The following is a 20,824-nucleotide window of genomic DNA, read 5'->3' as shown; positions in this document are numbered from 1 at the left end:
AAATCTTGAACATCAGAGGGAGTTGGTATAAAATTTTATTCTCTACATGAAGACTTGAAGATCTGAAACACATTTTTCCTAAATATCACTCAGGAAAAACACCCAGATTGCGCCGAGCCCTCCCACGGTTCAGAAATATCAATTCAGAAAACATTAAAATGTAAACTTTGGTTTTCGGTTTAGGTGCTCACCTGAATTGGACATTCATTATCATGTGTAATATCCATAAACAGTGCATGAGCAATAGCTGGCATCAAAGGCCTCAAACGTGGCTGAACAAAAGAGCCAACAGGTTCACCTCCAAAACGATAAACTAATCTTCCCTCTTCATGGCTGTTATAAGCAGTCATTGCCTCTAAAGAACAAAATAGGTAAGTGTTTGCGTAAGAATAACTACCACAGAGTACAGCATGCACAAAGATGTTAATGCAGCATTTTACAGTTGTTATTCTGGTGTGTTTAAGCATTAAAAAAAATTAAAATAATAATTATTATTAAAATTATATTCTCCAATGTGGATATCCAACCTTGGAGTATTCTGTTTGCTAAGGTAGAGAAAGGTAAGGGAAAAAAGGGAGAAAAAAAGCAGAGATCTGAAACTGTTTCTCACAGGCTGTAAGAAACTCATGCAACAAAAATCAGACATGATGCAGCACCTGCGTAGCAGAACTGTGCTACAACTTCTCTTTCTCTCGCTAGAATACGAGTGAAATACTTAACCTTCTTGTAAACTAATGCAGGATGTCATCTCTTATTTTGCAGCTCGTACTGTATTTTTTGCCAAGTATCAAAAAAGTCACAATACAAAAACCTGTACTTCTGATTACATGGAGTATGAAATTAAAAGCGTACAATCCGGAAGAGACCTTTTCCTTGGAAACAGCACGCCATCTATAATCTCTCGTTGGAAAGAGACCGCACACACAGCAAGCCTACCTCTTATTAAGGAGGTAATGCCCAGCCTATTCACAAAGATATTGTCCAGCTCCTCATTTCCTGTGAACAGTTCAGCCACTACATACAAATCGGCTCGCAATTTTCTAGCTGTGTCCAGCATGTACTGCAAAAAGCACAGCCAAAAAAGCCACAGAAAGGGGAAAGGTAGATACAAAAAAGGACAAGTTTCAAAGCTAGGCAGGGATTGGACAATAGGAAAATGCCATGCAGCAAAGACAAACAGAAAGACAAAATTAAGGAACAAAAAGAGTTGTTACACAGAAGAGGACACACAAACATAAGCAAAAATCAAGAATTAGCATACAACACAGGAGAAGTTAAATAGAACATGAAGAAGAAAAGGTAATTGCATAAGCAAAGAACATGAATATGTGAGGAAAATAAAAAAAAGCATACCAATGTTAGTTTCACGTTAAAAACTCCAAACCATACACGACAATCCTACATAATTTTCAACTGCTTATTGTACCTCTAATCAGGCTGGTAATTCCCAGGCGGTTGACAAAAACATTGTCAATGTACTCACTGCCCGTGAAGAGTTCAGCTATCACATAAAGATTAGGTCTGACTGATCTGGCTGTTGCTAGCATCTCCTATAGATCATAATACATTTTTAATGCAAGACATCCATCGTCAGCTATGTATATGCAATCATTAACATGAACGTTGACCGAACACAAACGAGTCATTCATATGTGCAGTTCATTAAAAAAACATTAACAGGTAACATTCATAAAACCATGGTCTGTATTTTAGAGATTATTTATGGTCTGAGTAATTCTAGGAAATTCTCTGAAGACTTTAAGCTAATTACAACTTTGTTTTTAAACAAAATCTTAACTCAAAATGCAAGAACAAAGGTTGGATAAAAGAGATACCTCTTAATGTAAGAAATCTGAGGAGGACTTCAGTTTAAGCCTTCAAAGTTACCATTCCAAAAAAAGTAACAATAAATAAACGAATGGCAGAAGCTTTGAAACAGCTGCATTTAAGAGCCACTTACAACTTTTGCGTGGGCAAATCAACTGGTTTTAGAGAGCTCTTCATAGATTTATGTAAACTCTGTAACCAAGCTAAGACTAAGCACTAACAAGCTGCACTACTCCAATCTATTTAAAGCTAATTTACTAGCTAAGTACGATTTCTGGATGTAGTCAGCTCCATGGTAAACAGTAAGCACTAATCTTAGCAATAAGCCTGCCAGATTAAACTTTCTGCAGGTGTTCTTCACCAACTTTTAAATTCTGGGAAGTAAAACGCTTTCCATTTAATTCAGCAATAGCAAAATATATATGGCAAAGAAACACCAAGACTTTCAACCAAGCCTTGGCAACGACCCCAGCTAAAACTGACGTACTGGCAGTCACTGCGCTAAGTCCATAGCGACACAAGGGAAAAGTTAGCCAGGTCCATCCGCACCCGCAATATTTCAGCTAAAGTGGAGAATTAAATGATACAATAGCTACACCACTCTAGTAACTGTTTAAAGTAGCTGAAACCGTACCTAAACATCACCAAGAAACCTTACTTATGCTGCGAGGAAGATTCATTCACACCTGAACTCTGCCATGCAGATACTGCAGATTTTGTAGCAACAGCACAGGTCTTGTATCACAGACAGAAGCTGCTTCATAATAAATATGCTTAATTTTGCGTACCTCAGCTACATGAATAGGTGTTGAGTGACAGTTGTCAAGACGAACACCGTGGAAGTACTTGGCAGTGATTTCAGTGTATTTTTTCATATGTGCCCAGAGGTACGGGCAGTCTTCAGGTTTACTACCATAACGCAGTTTCACACTGTCTCCCCAACAAATAAGCTCTCTTCTCAAGTAAACATTTGAACCTGTAAGGGAAATAAATTTACTATGGTGTATATATATATATAGTATAAAATGTGCACCGAAATGAAAAGGTGGTACTTCATCAGTGTTCTCCTCTTCAGCAGTAGAAAATGAAGAGTAAAAATTTGAACAATAACCGTATCAACTCAAAAATCTACATACCCTACACTGATGTGTAATTTCAGACTACTCCAAGGGAATATTTAACTTCTATAGTGATACTGAAATCATTCTTTAGATTGAAATCAAATTCCTTTTAATTCTTCAAAGTAATATAAAAACTTTACTTGAGGAAGAAGAAGAAAAAAGCAGCAAACAAATGAACAAAATCAGTAGTTTGGTTGTTTATACTGGCCAAATCAAAAAAAGCATCTCACTGTGTTACCATAAACTGCCACAGCCACAATTTAAAATGTTGTCTTCTGTTAACAGCAGACTGATGGTGTAAGGCAAAGTTCCAAAGTACTTAGGCAGGCAGGTCACTTAAATGGTCAAAGTACCTAAATAATTCTTGTGTGTATGAAAATATTTATCCTCCATCTAGTCTAGTTTCATATACTATTTTTTGCCTTTTTTTGGATGCAATCAGTAAAAAAAATCTTTAAATCTGAGTTCACCTGTAATATACTTACTGCACAAAATACACTGATGGAGGTTTAACTGTGACAAAGACTTAAATAATCAGTCATATCTAAAAAAAGTGACTTCTCTCCTATGTAAATCACGTATTTGACAATGGCAGTAATATAATTTAAAAAACCCAAACAAACCCACCAAAACCCCACACTATTTGGAACATCTAAAATCCAGGCACAATCACGGAATTGTCAATAATCAGACCTCACAGAAGAGAAATACAATTATCTTTGAGCCATCAGACTTCCGAAGGTCTGTTTATATTCATCTTATCTAAAGCTGACCAAAGCATGAAGAGGACAAGCACCCCTCAGGATGGTTAAGACAAAGCTATTCCATTGCTTTCTGCTGCTCCTAGAGCAGCTATACTGACGCATCACCACAGTTATTTTAGTGGTTGAACCTCAAATTAGATGAGGAAACGTGGTCAGCTGAAACGTAATCCTGCCGTAGCGAAGAGATTATTTCTCAGCCAGACTAACTTCCTAAGGCTCACATCATGGACACCTAAGTGATTTGGGCTACATGATGAAAGAGCACAAAAAGAGTTAGCAGCTAGTAAGTAAAGAGCAGGGATTGTAAGTCACCACGACTTCCAAAAACATTCACTTAAGCACAGCCTACCTTTTATCTTCACTAATGGCGACATAGCTACATGGACAGAAAAACTGGCTTGCTTTGGATGTACACCACGATTTCTTTAAGGGCCCATTTACAGAATTTACTGCATTTGTTTTGCAATTCCTGTATTTGTGCCCTTATGTATCATCTTCTCACACTGTATTCTCAGTTGAAATCACGTGTAGCATAAACCAAAGGTACAACACAAGTATGAAGCACTCAAAAAGCTATAGACAAATTAAGACAGAAAACTCAGTAATTGAAGTCAGGTATGGTAACTAAAGCCAGTGACTGAAGGAAAAAATACAACAGCCTGCCCAGAAGAAAGGGCAGTTAGCTGAAAGGTGACTGAACAAAACCACCCTTAAAATGCATATTATCTTCATCCTTGCAAAGGAGGGGAAAAAAAAAAAGTAAAGTAAATGAAAAGCAGTGAAACGGCTGTAGATTATTTTGCAGAAATGAGGTGTTTGATACTCCAGAGCGATCTGGAGTTAGCAATCAGATTAGCTTTTAAAGCGGACTCAAACTTGTAGATAGATGTTTTTAATTAGAATTAAACTGGCCTTTTTTTGATTCAGTTTACAAAGTGGATGACTACTCTGAAAACAAGAGTTGTCAGCCTTGCTTTTATTGGCTATCAGTGCTCCCCAAAGGAGTTAGAATACAGTACTTTAGTGCATGGTGAACCCATACCCTCTCTTACTTTCACAAGTAATCTGCATACTTATTTTGGATTAATTGGGTCACCTCTTTACTTTCTGACTGCCACTCCCTGGACCTTTCACGGATGCAGTTTTTGCTCACTCATGCAGTAAAATACTACCCACCTTTTTATTGCATTAGTTTTCTGCCACACTGTCATTGCCTTCTGGAAATGCCAACAAGCAGCGGTGTAGACAATGACAGAAGTGGGGAGGCAGGATGTCCCCATTTCAGTGGCAGAAAGCTAGTACTTTCCCTCTAAAATCTTGCAAAACTGTACCTCAAATCCCAGTTCTTACAGTTGATCTCTATGCTGAATGGGAAATAGAAGTACTATAAACTGAGTATCTGTCCGCTATTCTGCGGCTTCACAGGAATACATCTGGGAGAAAGATGGATTAAATAAAATCCTTTTTCCTTTGGCTAGCATATCAAAAGGTTTATAAGAAGATTCAAAGTTTTTACAAACCTGGTTCTGCAAAGTTTCTAAGAGGATCATCTCCCATAACCCAGCCATTATGAGCCATGAAATAACAAGCTTTATCTGGCTGATGTATCATAGTTTCTTCTTCCTCCAGAGTCAGCTCATTGAATGGATAAGTAAAATACCTATGGAATAGACACGTAATTTAATAAATAAATAAGGTAACCTAAGCTGAAATTCATTGTCTTTGAAATTAAAATATCTGCTATGAACCGGCTTGTAGGTAAAACAGATACAAACAAACCCCAGCTGCTAGACTATAAATGATGGGGAGTTTTCTATTTTGTAGCATGTCTTGAAGGAGAAAGGACAGGTGTTGCCACTATCTTGGTGTCAGCCGGTAGCGTAAGATTAAAGCCCTAGCCCTTCAGATGCATGAGTGGCATCAAGTATATCAAACTTGAAAGGTGTAAACTTTCCTAGTTCCATCCCTCTGCCACCTACAAGAGCAATTTGCACTACGTAAGGCTTTGATGTGCTCTGAGTATTGTTTCATGCTCTCTGGTCACAGTTGTTTATTAAACAGTTATCACTGTTCCTTAAAAAGGACAGTCAATTCATTAGGTGGCATTTGTTCATGGGAAAGAAAACATACACCTGGACATATAAATGTACACTTTTAATGAACTTTGAACTCACTTTCCCTGGATAGATTCCAATAGTTTCCAAACAAAACAAAACAAATACCTGGTAACTAAAGGATATTTTCTACTGATAGGACCCAGCTTAGGACCATCACCAGCCAGTCGTTCATAAACCACAGTCCCCACAAGACAATTGACAGCCTAGAAATAATTAAATCATGCATTACTGAAATGCCTACATTTATTTGCAATTTTAAACAGTTCAGCATTAAACATGGTAATGATAAGACCTGCTCTTGATGGTGATTAGTTTGTCTGTATTGTTCAGCATTCAGTTCCTCAATCCTCTTGCGAAACCAGTTACAACATTCTTCTATTGCAGCTGGTCCATTGCTTATCAGGAGGACGTTAAAAGCAGAGAACAATTAAAATAATTTATTTTTAAGACATGCAGTATAAATAACAAAGGAATGAAAAATTAGTTTTTTCCCATCTCTGAATATAATTTCATTTATTTTGTTTTGTAAATTTAACTTCACTTGTGATTTTAACTTATAATCGATAATACAATACCTGTGTGGTATGAATGTTGCCAATGCTATATTCATATCTACAGTACAGCCAAATCGTCTATAATCAGGGTCCTGGACTATTTGAAGATGTTGATTTGGATCAGATTTAGTGCTCATTTTGCCTAAAAACAAGACAGAAAATACAGTGTTCATAAAGTAAAAATACCTATTACATTTAAAAGACATACAATTTTTATAATTTTAGCATAAGCAAGATACGGGTAGGTAAAAGCTTTGAAGGCACGCAAAGTCTTCAAAGACTTCACTAGCCCTCAAAACATTCTTGTATGCTTAAATCAGCACAGTAGACTTCTCACATAGCAAAAAATGGCATTATTTTGTTTTCTAGCTTACTGTTAAGTTTACCTATAAGTTTTGCAAACTATAAATATATAATCCACATGCTTCAGCAACATACCCTTCCTTTACCTTGAGTTAGAAGGGTTTTAAATTGCTGCACAGCTTTGTTAACATCCACTTGGAAAAATTCCCATAGTTTGATTTTTGGATATATATCTTCCCAAATTATTTTACGGATACACTGCAAAAGTAAAAATTGTGTTAGCTTTTTCTTAATCATATTAATCAGCAACATTATTAACTAAGTGCTCATATGAATTGCTCAGAAAAAAAAATATTGGGGAGTAAAGGGTTATTTCATTAAATATATCTGCAAAGTATACACCATTTTTTGGGCGTTTCCACAACCTTAGAACTATTAAAGGTTTATTCAGCTATTTATAGTGTTCATTAGCTTATACTTAGCTCTCATTCACTTACATTCAGGTGATGATCATTTTCAATCAAGGGAGGGATTCCTTTAGCAGTGTACTTTCCATCAGCCACCATACAGGTCAAGTGCCACAGAGCTCTATCCAAGACCCAAGCTGGCTTCAGGTGAGGAGAATTTACAAGGTTATAGCCACATTCTGGATGCATCCTGAGCCATTCACTGTTAGCAGCTTATTCAGGAAAGGGAGAGGAGGGGAAAAAAAGTAAGTACACAAGCTGAACACTTCATTGTTTTGTGCAAACATCTTAATGCCAAGAAGTGAAGGTATGATGGCATGTATACTTAGTTCACATTTCGGCTCAAGTGTCCCGTGCCAATAGTAAAATCCTGTCTTATGCAGAGGTGTGCGTTACTGATAGCCATCTGTTTTGCAACAAATACAGTTGCAGAGACTGCAGAGAAACTTTTTGCTAGAATTGGTGGTACTATTGCATATTTTTATGTAACTAAAACGCTTAAAAAAAATTGCAATTTTGTTGCAGGATGTACATCAAATAACGGACATGAAACGCTCTTTTTGTGGTGCAAGCCAAACATACATGCCAAACCAAGATTTAACATGGCCCAAGTTGTTTTATTTTTTAGTATTCTTAACTCTATCAGATAACACAGGCAGAGAGCAAGAGCGCACACACACCACCCAAGAAATAATTAATGAAAAATGTAGTTAAATGGGCTTTTAAGAAAGGATTAGCTGTGACACCATTGTGCACATAAGAAGCAGAGTGGTGGGGATGCGATGCCACCGAGTCTTACACAGGAAGAGTACCCTGTCTGGTGCATGCAGATGGGATACTAGTTCAGATCAAACACTGCACTCTACTGTGTCTATTTTCTAAACTTCCCTCGTAGCATCAACAAGCACCAGAAGATATGCTGAACATTAAGAACTAACTCAGAGAAGGTAAGAAGCCTTCACTAGAAAATTGGTGTAATATTCCAATATAGAAGTAGCGTGTGAGTAAATACATATGTAGCAGAGAGAATTTTGATTTTGGAAGTATGACAATGAAGGAAAAAAATCCTCAAGAGTTAATTTCTTTCAATTTTTGAAACCGTCCTAAACACAGCTGAACTGAAAAGAATTTTCATATATTCTTTTGAATGAATCTCTGCAATTGAAAAACTAAAGGTAAAAAAAAGGGCACAGAGTGCATAAGAACAACAACAACCAAAATGACTTGGGTTTTACAACTTTTTTTTTTAAAAACATTTTTTCATTGAACATGTCTTATTAATCCATTGTTTTTGAAAAGCAGAGAAAAACAGTAGTAGTACTTCATACAAGGGAAAACATATAGCAAATTATTATATTGGAAACATGAAGAAAGACCCATTAACATGTCCAAAATTATAGCAGAACAATTAACACCTAAACCCCAGGTTTGCTTAGTTCAAAGAAGTTCAAACAAAAATGTCAAAGGGAAAGAGAAGAGTGTACTCTCTCAATCTATAGTATGAACAGCTCTTCTGAACACCCTCTTACGTTACATCTCAAGACCATTATGAACATGGCAAAATTCCATGTTTATAAGGTCAAACCATTTGTGGAAATTAAGATCTTCATGGTTTAAATGCCACCTACAACTAAAACCACGACACTTATTTTAAAGTTACAAAAAGCAAAAATAAACTCGGGCTGTTAAAGGTTGTTCTAGGCCAACCAGATTCCAACACCCCCCCCCCCCTTTTTTTAAAAATACTATTTCTGAAAATATTTTTCTCTAAAAAGCAAAACTAGCTTACTCCGTTCATCTAGCAAGAACCATGATTTACTGTAAGGGACTTTCAGGAGTAAATACAATTAAGTCTAAAAAGACAATATGTCATTTAAATCTAAAGGTGTTATCATGCGTAAAAAAAAAAAGCCAACAGGCCTTCCACTAATTCTTGTACGGAACAGAATGATGTTTTCTGGTCAGAAGGTAAGCTCCAATGATTCACAACATAATACCAAAAGAAAGCTAATTCTGCAGAAAAAAATTTGCCCAAAACATCATTTGTGCTTACATTTGTTACAGCTAGGCAGAAAATGCACATAAGTATAAAAATATGGAAATACTAAGATGAGGAATTATAGAAAACGATTTCTAAAATTCATTCTTATTTAAGAAAATAATGGCACATTTTGCAAAGGACTAATTCATTGTTATATAAACTAAACACAAACTTAATATTTAGTAGCAATGCCCACTGCCCAAGGCGTCTTTTGTTTTCCTCCCCTTTATAAAGCTGAGAAAAGGTAGTGCTTGATGCGATTAGTTGAGTACTTGGAAGCAGGATTTACTCAAGTGTTAAATTGCAATTAGACAACAATAGCCTCTTCTGAAAGGTAAAGGAAGTATAATTTATTTCAGATTATTGTATTACTTCATATGATTTATTACAGCCACTGAAAGCTCAGAAAAAACAACTCTCCTTTTTCTATCTCCTGGTGAAAAGTAAATGCTAGTGAACGCAGTATTTCTCATTTGAGGGTGTTCGAACACCCTGAAGGAAATGGCAGCCCAAAAAGGGCACATCTCCCCAGTTACCAGACAGGGTTTGCAAGTTTATCTGTGATACTCCTGCTAACGTGCCAACGGTGCGTCTATATTTAACATTAGCGCATGCATTACTTTACGTTTAAAGTCAGGCCATAGATGCTGGCTTTCATGAGAGACTAACAGAGACCTTAACATTAAAAAACTGTTCCCTGTTCTCTACTGTGCAAGCAGTCTGTTATCCATTCCAGTGTAAAAACCAAACACCTTAGCTTAACTGCTTAATATTGCAAGTGAGCGGTCTGACTTTACAGCAGGAAGAGAGGGGAAGCAGTACCATTTTTATACAGCGGTCTCAGTTGGAAGGTAGAAACTACCAACAGATACAACCATGGTAAGCTGAGGGCTCATGAGCTGTTAGAATTACCAGCATTAGAGGATTTACTGTGAGACAGCTTAAGCTTTTAAGGCAGATGTGCTGCAGAATTAGTAACGATGTGCAAGTAACCATAATCTGCTCAAAATAACTGACTATACATTTTGTGTCTTTTACATTCAAATGGGTCTATGAAACTTGTTTTATAATTAAATCACCCTAATGTGCAGGAATGAACTAATTTAACTACTACAAATTACTGTTCAATTAAACACCAAAAAAAAAAAAAACCCAGTAAAGTTAAATTTCCATCTAATCCAGATCCAGACAAAAAGAACCCCACAAACTATTTGCCTATTTTCTTATTTCAAAACCCCCAAAAATGTTTTACCTCCACAGGCATATACAACATTATTGCTTACTCAGACATTTATCAATGTATCTTTCTGTTTATTTGGCATTTAACAAAGTTTGGAGTCAGTTGTAAATCAAGAGGGTTTGATTATAAACAACGAAGAGGGGGGAAAAAAAATTTCAAGTTCAATAGTTTGAAAGCAGGAAAGCAAGCCATCAAGTATACCTTGCTGAATGATGCAAATCAGGACCATGGTCATTTGAATATTTCTATCCTGTTAGAAGACACTTCTAAACATCCTTTCACCATAGTATAAATGTTTAGTCATCCATCCCAATGGAGATTAACTTTGAACTCTGAATGTAACCTGAAAAAGTCCTTCTACAAATGTAGCCAAGCAATAATGTGACATTTTAATTCTCAAACATATTTTGGAGTCTAATCATTAGTTCAGACTTAGATGCTTCTGTCTGTAAAAACCATCTCCTTGGTAGCATGCAAATATGCAGAGTAAAAAGATTACACAATCTCAAGCATGTATGAAACTGGACTTCTAGTTGGTAAAGTGCAAGAAATTTTTTACCCGAAATTGGGAGAATGTTTAAAAGCCTAATTCCCTCAGACACATAGCCAACAACTATATTTAGCAACTTTCCAACAGCTAGGGCAAACAGGGCCCACACTGCATTGCAGACTGGCTGGATAGGAGTGTTCAGCAGCATTCAACACCAAAGAACTAAAGCAAATAAAGCTTGAAATTCACAGCTATCTGTGGTTAGAGGCTTTTTTAAGCCCCAAAGGACTGCAACATCAACATACGGAACCATTTGTTGTACTCTCTGCTATGAGAATGCTAATTACTGTGATCTTTAGGATTCCAGCATAAGATGAAAACTGCATTATAAACTCATTATCCAAATAACCAGCAAACTTACAAATGATGAAGTACTATAATTCAAATTTCATCAGATCGTACTGAAGAAAACCCACTGTCCCTCTCTGCACAACAGACAACTTCAGCTATGAAAAGCAATTAAGAGAAGCAAAGCCTTCAATGCATTGGCATATCCATGCTTAAAACCCCCCACCCCAAACACAGAGCTCGCTCTTTTTTCCTTCCCCCACAGACTGAGCTGTAACATTTCCTCCATTGCTTAATCCTAGCCTCTTGTCCCTATTCTGCTTGTCGTCTGCAGCTTAGATCCTAATTAGAGCAGTTACTTTTAAGCAGCTACACGAATAATACCCTGTTTAACAAGAAAGTACTCAGTTAATGTTCACCAAGCAATTCATAATGCAGATTCCATTCATTTACGTGGGAGCTGCACACCACAGATCATAAAGATAAGGATATTATAAAAATACAGACACACGCACAGTTCATTATTCTCACTAAGAAGGGCTCTATTCACTCTTTCAGTAACAATACTGAATTCTTTTACATCTGTTATGGAGACTTACCAGTTATAATTGTAAAGAGTTGTCCTGGATTTGAGAGATTCAAAGACAGAGACAACTAAGTTGCTTAAAACAGCTACTAAAAGATGGGCTCAAGGGGGAAAAGTTAAGGGAAATAATGAAATATAATTATAGGACCAATCTGGTTATTAAAACACACAAAAAAATCATACCGGTATGATTGTAGACTACATCCGTGATGCAAAGCATATTCCATTCATTTTTCAATTTTTCCACAAGAGCTCCTATATCGCTCCAAGTGCACTTTTTATTATGGCTTGAAAAATCAGGATTTACTTCTAACTGATCAGCCAGTGAATAACATGATCTAGACAGTCCAAGCTTCTGCAGTGGTGTAAAATGAATCATGTTGTAACCTACATAATAAGAAGCCATTTGTTTAGTAAGTTAATTGAAAGAAGCATAAAAAGTTACAGTTATAACATGTACTAAAAGCTAGTGTTTGGAATAACCAGTGCAAATGAATCTGGATCTTCCCCTTGAAATTCTACATAACACAAGCTTCAGAAAAATCACCCTGTCAGTTCTACAAACTTCCCAGTCTATCCAGAATCAAAACAATAAAACAAAAGTGGTTTCCCGTACCAGGAAATCCCTGAATTTTTGCACCTCTGCAAATATTTTAATCATTTCACTGACTTAATCTGTTAACTAAATTGAATATAGAGGAAAACATTTTGTCTACAAACTAAAGAACAAATGACCTGTTTACACTTAAGCTCTTCAGCCTAACTTAGGTTTTCGATCATCAGACAAAAACGTGTATCCTTTAATATGTGTATTGGCATTACCTGTTTCTTTTGCAACTTTAAGTCTATCTTCCCATTCATGAAACGGTCCCAGACACTTAGCGAGGAACGTCTGGAGCGTAACACAGTCCAAAGGTAACACATGATTATCGGCTCCGACATGCAAAATAGGATCCACAACTATGTAACCTCCACCACTTTTTTCATTTCTAGGAAAAATTAATTTTCATTGGTATAGTAAACACCCATTGTACCAGTTTCAGAAAGAGACTCCAACAAGCTATTTCAAAAACACAGCAGCCCAGTACAGTGGCTGGGGGGAGGTGGGGAACAGGACTGCAGGGCACCTGGAGAAAGTAGGAAACACGGAAGAGATGGACATCTCTTAGGCATCACCTCTCTACAGGACGTATGCCAGTTGCTTACAAGAATACAATTGGGATATGGAGCTTTAAAGTCCCCACAAAAGTGAGATAACTTTGTTATTTTCTGAGACAGAGTACTGGTTGCTCCTTTTAGGATAGGGACAGAAACAAAGAAAGCATGACTGCCCATCTTTGATACACAGACCTCCATTGGGAGCACCATCCTGGGAAAGAGACCTGAGCTAAACACCCTGTTAAGCCTGAGGGAATTTAACCACCCACTTTCCAGAAACGCAGAATACCGGATTACAATCATTACAGATACTGGCATTCTCCTCTGCACTTGTCCGGATGAAGCAAAGGAGGAAGTAAAGAATGCCAGAACCTCTGTGCTAGAAAGGTAGAAAACAACCTTCAAAGTCAACAAAGAAAGTACAAATTAATCTTTCAGATACTTAGAACGCTGATTACTTTGAAAACTTGTAAAAATGGCATGCCTTTCCAACATTCACAGAAAATTGATGAACTTTGTTCTGTATATTCTCCAGAATACCTTTACATCAGAAAGTATTAAGACAACCGCCGCAGCTACTGTCTTTCATTAGCAGATTCAGATAGGCCCCACGGCTGCAATTTGAAAAATGCATGGAAAAAAGTGTTTTTATTCTTAACAGTGATTTCTTCAGGTTAAAATGTAGACCAAGGGAGCAGACTGCATTTGGCCACAAGTATACAATTTCACTTACCCAAGACAGAAATAGTACTGGTATGACCCAGAAATTTGGAGATCTAGCTTGCAGTATTTGTCAGAGTCATCTTCTTTTCCTGTGGGATTGTGCCACGATAGTGTCCTGAACTTGTGGCGATCAAATACTTCTCCAGGAGCTGGGTAATTTGTGTACACGGTAACGGCCTTGCCTTGAAGAGTCGGGCCCAATCGGAACTGTAGTTCAAAACCTCCGGAAAAAAAGATAAAATCACTTTATCAGGAGGACTAGATATTTCTATTCTGTAATTACAAATCATAATTTGATATTGTGTTAAGAAGAAAGCGCACCAACATATGTGCCAAGAATTTTGGCAGAATGGTGTATTTCCACAGCATCATCTCCCAACTTCCCTAACGTTGTTCTTTGCACACTTTACATATAGTCCTTTTCCTTTACTTATATGGCACTATCTGTCTCCTTTCCAATTTGTTCCTCTTTGCTATATAAAGACTCTTAAAAACAAAATACAGCAAAACATCATGATCATCAGACTACAACAATTTTATGCAGATTTTGGTTTATGTAGTATATAAGTATTTAGGTTTACCAAGTCTATGTATTAAGCTGACCCATGAAAACATCTGAAAAAAGTTAGGAACGCATTTTGAAACAGAAAATATTTCAAATCCCTTCATTCTTCATTGAGGGTTCACTAAACAACGCTAAATTCCTTATGCTTTTAACTGTAAAATGATATACACTTGTGTGTAACCTACAACGTACAAACAAATCATTAAACTTTCAGAGCACTCAACAAATCAAAGGGAGTTTTGTATATGTGCTGCAGGTCACACACACACACTCACAGAGAAAGAGCAGCATTTAGGCTTAAGATACCCATGATAACAAGAACAAAATTAAGTTAAAATGTTAGGACCTAAAACCATACAACTGTTCAGTTGGATATGAAACATTCAGTTTAGTCAACAGGGTTCAGAATAGGTTTCCACTTGCAGGTATGAGGGCCACCATCATGTGCATGGCTAATGGCTAATTACAGGGTCCTTCCAAGTGACTGAAACAGGTATAAGTGCTTGCACAAAAGCTTTTATTACATGACATGCCAGTCATGTAATTAACACCCCTACTAACCCAAGCAGTCTACAAAATGGGGAGTAAAAGGAACCTGAGTATTTGTAAAAAGAGAAAGTTATTGATACACAGATAATGAATTATAAAGTGTAAAAAAACCTGAACAATGCCAAGTTCCACTATCCTAAGTTGAAAGCAAGCCACTTGCTTATTAAGTAGAATCATGGGGACTCTAATATCAGAATTCAAGGTCTGAATACATTTAAAAGCAAGGCTTACCAAGCTCGCAGTTTCTCTTACTAACATCACCATCACTGCAGCAAAACCACCGTGTAAAGCAGTGGGTTTAGGATCTGAATGTCTGTCAGGTAAAATGAAGTTCATTTGATGGCAAAAAGGAAAAAAACCCAACCAAACAAAAAACCAAACGAGCCAAACCTTACATGAAAAAAAAATCACTTTCGGAAGGTGAAGTACACTCTCCCCAGTACTGTCCTGACATTTCATTACAGGGATTACTAAAATTAGAGCACAGGGATATATGCCATTGATATCTTATTTCCTGTAACAGTTATACCAGCATCAGGAATGCTGTGCTCAAAATTAGCTATAGCCTCTCAGAGACTGCTACCAGCAGAGGCACTTTGAATGTCTGACAGCCACGCACTTCTGTGTGACCCAACAACATTTACACAACTGGAAGGAGGAGTTAAGAATGGAGGTTATTGTCAACTCTGCTCTTCTTCATTACTGACATTTTCTTCGACTACACCGTCAGAAACTTTTAAAATCAATAGTTGAAGAGAATTCAACTGAAGAACCAAAATCTCGCTCCTTTACTAAACCGCTTTGATATTAGGTTCCTGGATCAGTAACATAAAGTAATAAAACCCACAAAATTTCATTAGTAATAAAAATTGTTACATCATTAAAAATGGTTTCTAAAGACAGTGGCTTTAGTTTTACAGTCTGAATTTGCTGACCGGCACAATAGTGGACCAATTAGTGGGGTTGGTTTTTGGTTTGGTTTTTTGGGTTTTTTTTGTTTGTTTGTTTGATTTTTTTGCAAACAGACTTAAGGAGACTTTCAGAGAAAAGTAATGTCAAGTCCTTGGAAGCCTGTGGCCAGAATAGCAACCTAGCACAGCTGTAAGAAATCTGACAGGCAAGATAAGATTTAGGAGGAGCTAAAAATCCCATATGCTGAAACGTTACCTCAGGCTTTGCAAAATGCTAGTACTACCGACGTATTTCAAAGTTATAATATTAGAGACGGGGTCTTGCATAACACGTTGCAGATAAACACTAGAGAACTTGACTTATGAGGACTTTTTCGGCTCACTGAAGCACAGGTTATGAAAGGAGAGGTCCTGTCCTACGGGGCCTGTCTAAAAAAACCGCTCTGCACTGCATTCCCACGAAGACGGGTGGCTCCTGGCCGATTCACTCTTCATTTCTCAAGAGTTTGATGAGCCACACCGAATCGCAACTGGAGCCCGCAGAGCTCCGCAGTGGAAGCCAGAGTGCCAGAAACTGTTTCGCATTAAAACAAGGGAAAAAGGGAAAGAGAAAAAAAGGAAAAAACCGAGACCACCACCGCAGGGTGAGCCCCCTTTGCACTGCTGCCCCAAGGAGGCAGCGAGCTGCCGGCCGCTTCCCTCTCAGCCGGCCCCGGGGTTCACCGAGGAGGAGGAGGAGGAGGTTGCGAGGCCGCAGCCCCCGACCCACCTTGCTCCAGCCTGAAAAGGGTCTTGTCCAGCTTCTCCATCTCGCTGAGGTGCAGCAGCCGCGTCTCCTTACCGCTCGGCATGGCTGCGGCCGCCAGCCCGCCGCTGCTCCCGCGCCCGGAGGCTCGCTTCAGGGACGGGGAAGCCAGCCCTGCCGTGAGGGAACACACAGAGAGAGAAAAAACAAAAAACAAAAAAACCAACAAAACCTACAGGTCAGCGGCGACCCCCGGCAGGACGGCGTCCGCCTGGGAACGCCTCACGCCGCCGGTCTCGCTTACATGTTCTCTTACAGGAGGCGAGGCGCGGCCGGGAGCTGTCAGGAGGCGGCCAGCGCTCCCCCGGCCGGCGGCAGCACCCCCGGGCAGCTCCCGCTGCCGCTCCCGCTCCCGCTCCCACAGCGCGGCCCGGCCCGCAGCCAGCGCCGCGGCGGAGCCCCCCGGGCGGGGGCGGGGGGGGTGGGCTGGCGCCTGTCACTCCCGCCGGAGGCCCCGCACCGCCGCCCTGCCCTGCCCTGCCCTGCCCCGGGGGCCGCGGCGCCCGCCTCACCGTCCCGCCCGCCTGGCCACGGGCCCGCAGCGCGGCGGAGGCGCGGCTCCCGCTGAGGGCGGCGGCTGCGAGGCCGCGCAGAGCCGGGCCGGGAGCGGAGCAGCCCGGCCGCCAGTCACTCACCAGCAGCCGCCACAGAGCCGGGCAGGACCGGACGGCTCGCTCTTTCCTGCCTGCTTCTTCTTTCTTTTTTTTTTTTTTTTTTTTTTTTTTTTAAAACAAACTTTATTGATTCCGCCACGGCCGCGCACGGAGACGGGCGGCGCCGGAGCAGCTCCCGCGAGAGCGCAGGGCCCGCCCCGGCGGCGGTGCGGGGCGGACGGGCCGGCTCTGCTCCGCCCCTCCGCGCCCCGCGGCGCGCTGCCCCCCAGAGCCGAGCGCTTCGCTTCCCTCAGAGCCGGGAGTTTCCCCCGGAGCCGGGCGCCGTACCTCAGAGCCGGGTGCTTACCCCAGAGCCGAGCGCTGCCCCCCAGAGCTGAGCGCTTCGCTGCCCCCCGGAGCCGGGCCCCGTCCCCCAGAGCCGGGAGCTTCCCCCGGAGCCGGGAGCTTCCCTCAGAGCCAGGCCCCGTCCCCCAGAGCCGGGCGCTTCGCTTCCTTCAGAGCCCGGCGCTTCGCTGCCCCCCAGAGCCGGGCGCTTCCCTCAGAGCCGGGCCCCGTCCCCCAGAGCCGGGCGCTTCGCTGCCCCCCCGGAGCCAGGAGCTTCCCCCAGAGCCGGGCGCTGCCCCCAGAGCCGGGCCCCGACCCCCGGAGCCGGGAGCTGCGCTGCCCTCCAGGGCCGGGCCCCGTCCCCGGCGTTGCTGCGGGCGGGCTGAGCTCTCCGCGGGGTCCGGGCCCCGGCGCCCCTCAGGGCTTTCCCGCTGCTACCCGATCGCCCGCCCCTGCCTTCGCAGCCATAGCCCCCCGCAGCGCCTTTATTCGTGCGGACCGCGCACCGAGGGGGCTGCGCTGAAGCTAAAGCCGGGTGTGATCCTACAGGCGTTCCGCCGAGGGAAAGGTGACTTCCAAGGCTGCCTGAAGCAGCCCGGCTGCCGCCTTTCAGCCCAGCCGCCCCGCGGGGCTTCCTCAGCCTTCCCGCCCGCCTGCCCTGTGGAAAAAAACCCCACGATGCCAGCTAGGCTTTAAGCGCTATATATAGTATATGGACGAGACTCCAAACTCTGGGGATCTGCCTTTGACCGAGAGGTAAGGTGGTTTAAAAAAAAACAAAAACCAAACCCCATTGCCCTTCTTTCGAAGCACGCTGTCACCTCAGCCGCTGTCGCCAGACAGCCCTCGCCATTGCCCTGTGTTGCAGAGCACCTGGGACGGCTGCTCCAGGCCTCTCACCACTGAAATAATTAACTGCACCCCACTGTAAAGGTTAGCCTTGCAGCTTTGGAAGGTCAGTCTATTTTTATTGCCTAGAACTACGTTTAAAAAAAAAAAAAAAAAGTGCTTCTCAACTTACAGCCACTATGTTATACCGTTTATTTTTTTCCTTTTCAAAGGTGGTAGGTATATTTTGTGGAGCTGGGGGGAAGTCGGCAAAACAATTGAGACTTAACCATTTACTTCCAGTCATCCCATGCATGCCCTTACAGCTGTGTCTTGCTGCAATGTGTTCATCAAATTGCGATGCATTTAGGGGCAGTCCGAAGGCCTTGATATTCAGGGAAACACTTCCACCCATTTCAAACTGAGTCTGGTACCTTTTGGTAGCTTTTTTTTTTTTCTTTCCCCCTTCACCTGCGCCTCCCTCTGAACATTTTAAGAAATCTGTTTGTTCCTCATTACAGTTCACATTTTTTGGTCTTGTTGAGAAAGGTTTTCATGTTGGTGTAAGTGAATCTGTCAACTTTTATGCCCCCTGACGCTACTAGGATCCCTAGGCAGACTGGGGGAATATTCCTAGTAAAAGCCCACCTATGTGTTTGTGCAGTTCCCCTAACATTCACCTCAGTGAGACTCATTCAGATAGGATTCAAACGTGATACTTCCAATCTGGATTATTTACACAGAATTTCCTGGGGGCCCAGCAGGACTCTCCCATCTTCCTTTTCTTTCCTAGCCCCCTTATTCCTTACTCAGCTTGCTGGCCTGCGTGCTGTGTATACAGGACAGACTGGCATGTAGCAGAAGCGCAGCTCTCCTGGCATGCTGGCTGTTTTCTCTGAATTGGGCATGTCCAAGTAAAGAAGATACAACACAGGAATGGGAAATACAAGAAGCTCCAGTGGGTATGGGTGTCGTAGGAACACAAAACCAACAGACACGCCCTTGAAGGAGATCTGGACCATCTCTTTGCTGTGGTCCTGAGCAGGCTTCAGTATCATGAAGTGACTTTGCAGTTTGTCTGCCACAGAGCCTTGCACAAGTGCCTCTTCCTCCAGGCTTGCTATTGTCCTCTCGTGTACTGCAAACGTGGCGGGATTTAGAAATTTCATGCGCTGCTTACGTAGTGAAGGGTTCTAAGAGAGGAAGAGCAAATAATGCCCATGTAGCCAAGTTCTTTGCATAAAGTGATCCTAAAGTGCATGCTGAATACCTTGTGAAAAGCAAGAAACCCCCAAAAGGGTATTACTGAAGGCAATTTCACCACTGCTACTAAGTTTTGAAATGTGGCGCTCTTGTTTTCCCCACTTCATAGGGAAACTCACCCTACTCTAGTTACTAGGTTTGCACTGCCACATCTCCACTATGCTATGCATTTAGACAGGTTTTGAAATGTATCCAAGTTTATGCAAAAGGATTTTTACGTTTCTCAAGACAAAAATCATTAGGAAACCAAACTAGCATACAGCTTCCTGATTTCAAATCCTGAAGCAGTTATTTTGACCCACATTTGTGACTGGCTAAAACAGATGTCAACAGTCTAAATGAAGGACTTGAGCTGCAGTAAAGAAGTTCCCTAAGTCTTATTAAATCACTTAATAATTAGAACAGTATCATTTCATTGGCCTTTAATTCAATATAAAAAACCCTGACTATTCTAAAGATACTGAATGAAGGGCCCTTGATGAAGTTTAATCAGGAAAACAGAGCAGACCGCTCTAATCCTTTCTCCATCAACATCACCTCTTATGCTGGCACATCCCTTACAGACTCTGGGCCTGTGTTGATTTAGCAGATGTAAATTGAGCAGGATTTCTGTATATGGGAACCGCACCAGCAAAACATCAATGCGCCAAGTGCTACCATTTAGCATTGCAGATGTTGCATAGGACACAGCCAACAGCCATCACGCGTGGCGTTTGCTACGCTGGCATCTAAATGCTGGATTTCGCAGCGCCGTTTTCTCTTCCGTTTGCAGTTTCTCTGTGTGTGATATGATATACCACAGCAGGAGGAGATCAATAGCTGCTTCAAGGTAAGAGTGGACACCATATCAATGTCATTATCAGGAAATAATTTTCCAGCTTTTTCAAATACATTAATACCAGACTTCTTCACTCCTTTTACATATACCTTCCTAGTACTCCCTCCCTTCCCACCTTATCCTAGCAGTGGCCTTGATACATTTTGGGGAGCCTGCTCACTAGGTATCAGATCACACATCATATAGCTTATGCCTGTTTTAAAGGTTATGACTGTAAAGTGTAGGAACTCGGAGTACTTACATGACAGTACTCTTTTTTTAAAAATAACAGAACAATAGCTCCCAATAACAACAGCAAAAGCCAACTAGCACAGAGAGAACTTAACTAAACTTCTAACTGAAATTAAAAGCAGATTCCTTTGGCCTGTATGCAGGAGATATGCAACGT

General features: G+C 41.0%; 1 protein-coding gene across 8 annotated transcripts in view; it reads right to left on the bottom strand.

The window, feature by feature from the left end:
* The window catches only part of AGL (amylo-alpha-1,6-glucosidase and 4-alpha-glucanotransferase), a 37,591-nt gene extending 20,976 nt beyond the window's left edge, over nt 1-16,615 (bottom strand). For 2 of the 8 annotated variants that reach the window (XM_075711677.1, XM_075711678.1), the window contains exons 1-14: nt 16,534-16,615; nt 13,750-13,960; nt 12,681-12,847; nt 12,042-12,245; nt 7,184-7,365; nt 6,833-6,944; nt 6,736-6,748; nt 6,405-6,515; nt 6,122-6,224; nt 5,935-6,032; nt 5,233-5,372; nt 2,616-2,803; nt 937-1,060; nt 192-355 (exon numbers count right to left, since the gene is read on the bottom strand). In XM_075711677.1, the coding sequence (XP_075567792.1) occupies nt 192-355; nt 937-1,060; nt 2,616-2,803; nt 5,233-5,372; nt 5,935-6,032; nt 6,122-6,224; nt 6,405-6,515; nt 6,736-6,748; nt 6,833-6,944; nt 7,184-7,365; nt 12,042-12,245; nt 12,681-12,847; nt 13,750-13,960; nt 16,534-16,615 (1,899 nt within the window). Of the gene's footprint in view, nt 1-191; nt 356-936; nt 1,061-2,615; nt 2,804-5,232; nt 5,373-5,934; nt 6,033-6,121; nt 6,225-6,404; nt 6,526-6,735; nt 6,749-6,832; nt 6,945-7,183; nt 7,366-12,041; nt 12,246-12,680; nt 12,848-13,749; nt 13,961-16,533 lie in introns of all 8 variants that reach the window. The other 6 variants (XM_075711681.1, XM_075711683.1, XM_075711676.1 and 3 more) reach the window with 5 other exon arrangements.
* Nucleotides 16,616-20,824: the final 4,209 nt, after the last annotated feature.

The sequence above is a fragment of the Pelecanus crispus genome, chromosome 5 (genome assembly GCF_030463565.1).
Source record: "Pelecanus crispus isolate bPelCri1 chromosome 5, bPelCri1.pri, whole genome shotgun sequence".
NCBI classification, from domain to species: domain Eukaryota; kingdom Metazoa; phylum Chordata; class Aves; order Pelecaniformes; family Pelecanidae; genus Pelecanus; species Pelecanus crispus.
The sequence above is the reverse complement of the archived record's forward strand: the minus strand, read 5'-3'. Positions and strand labels throughout refer to the sequence as shown.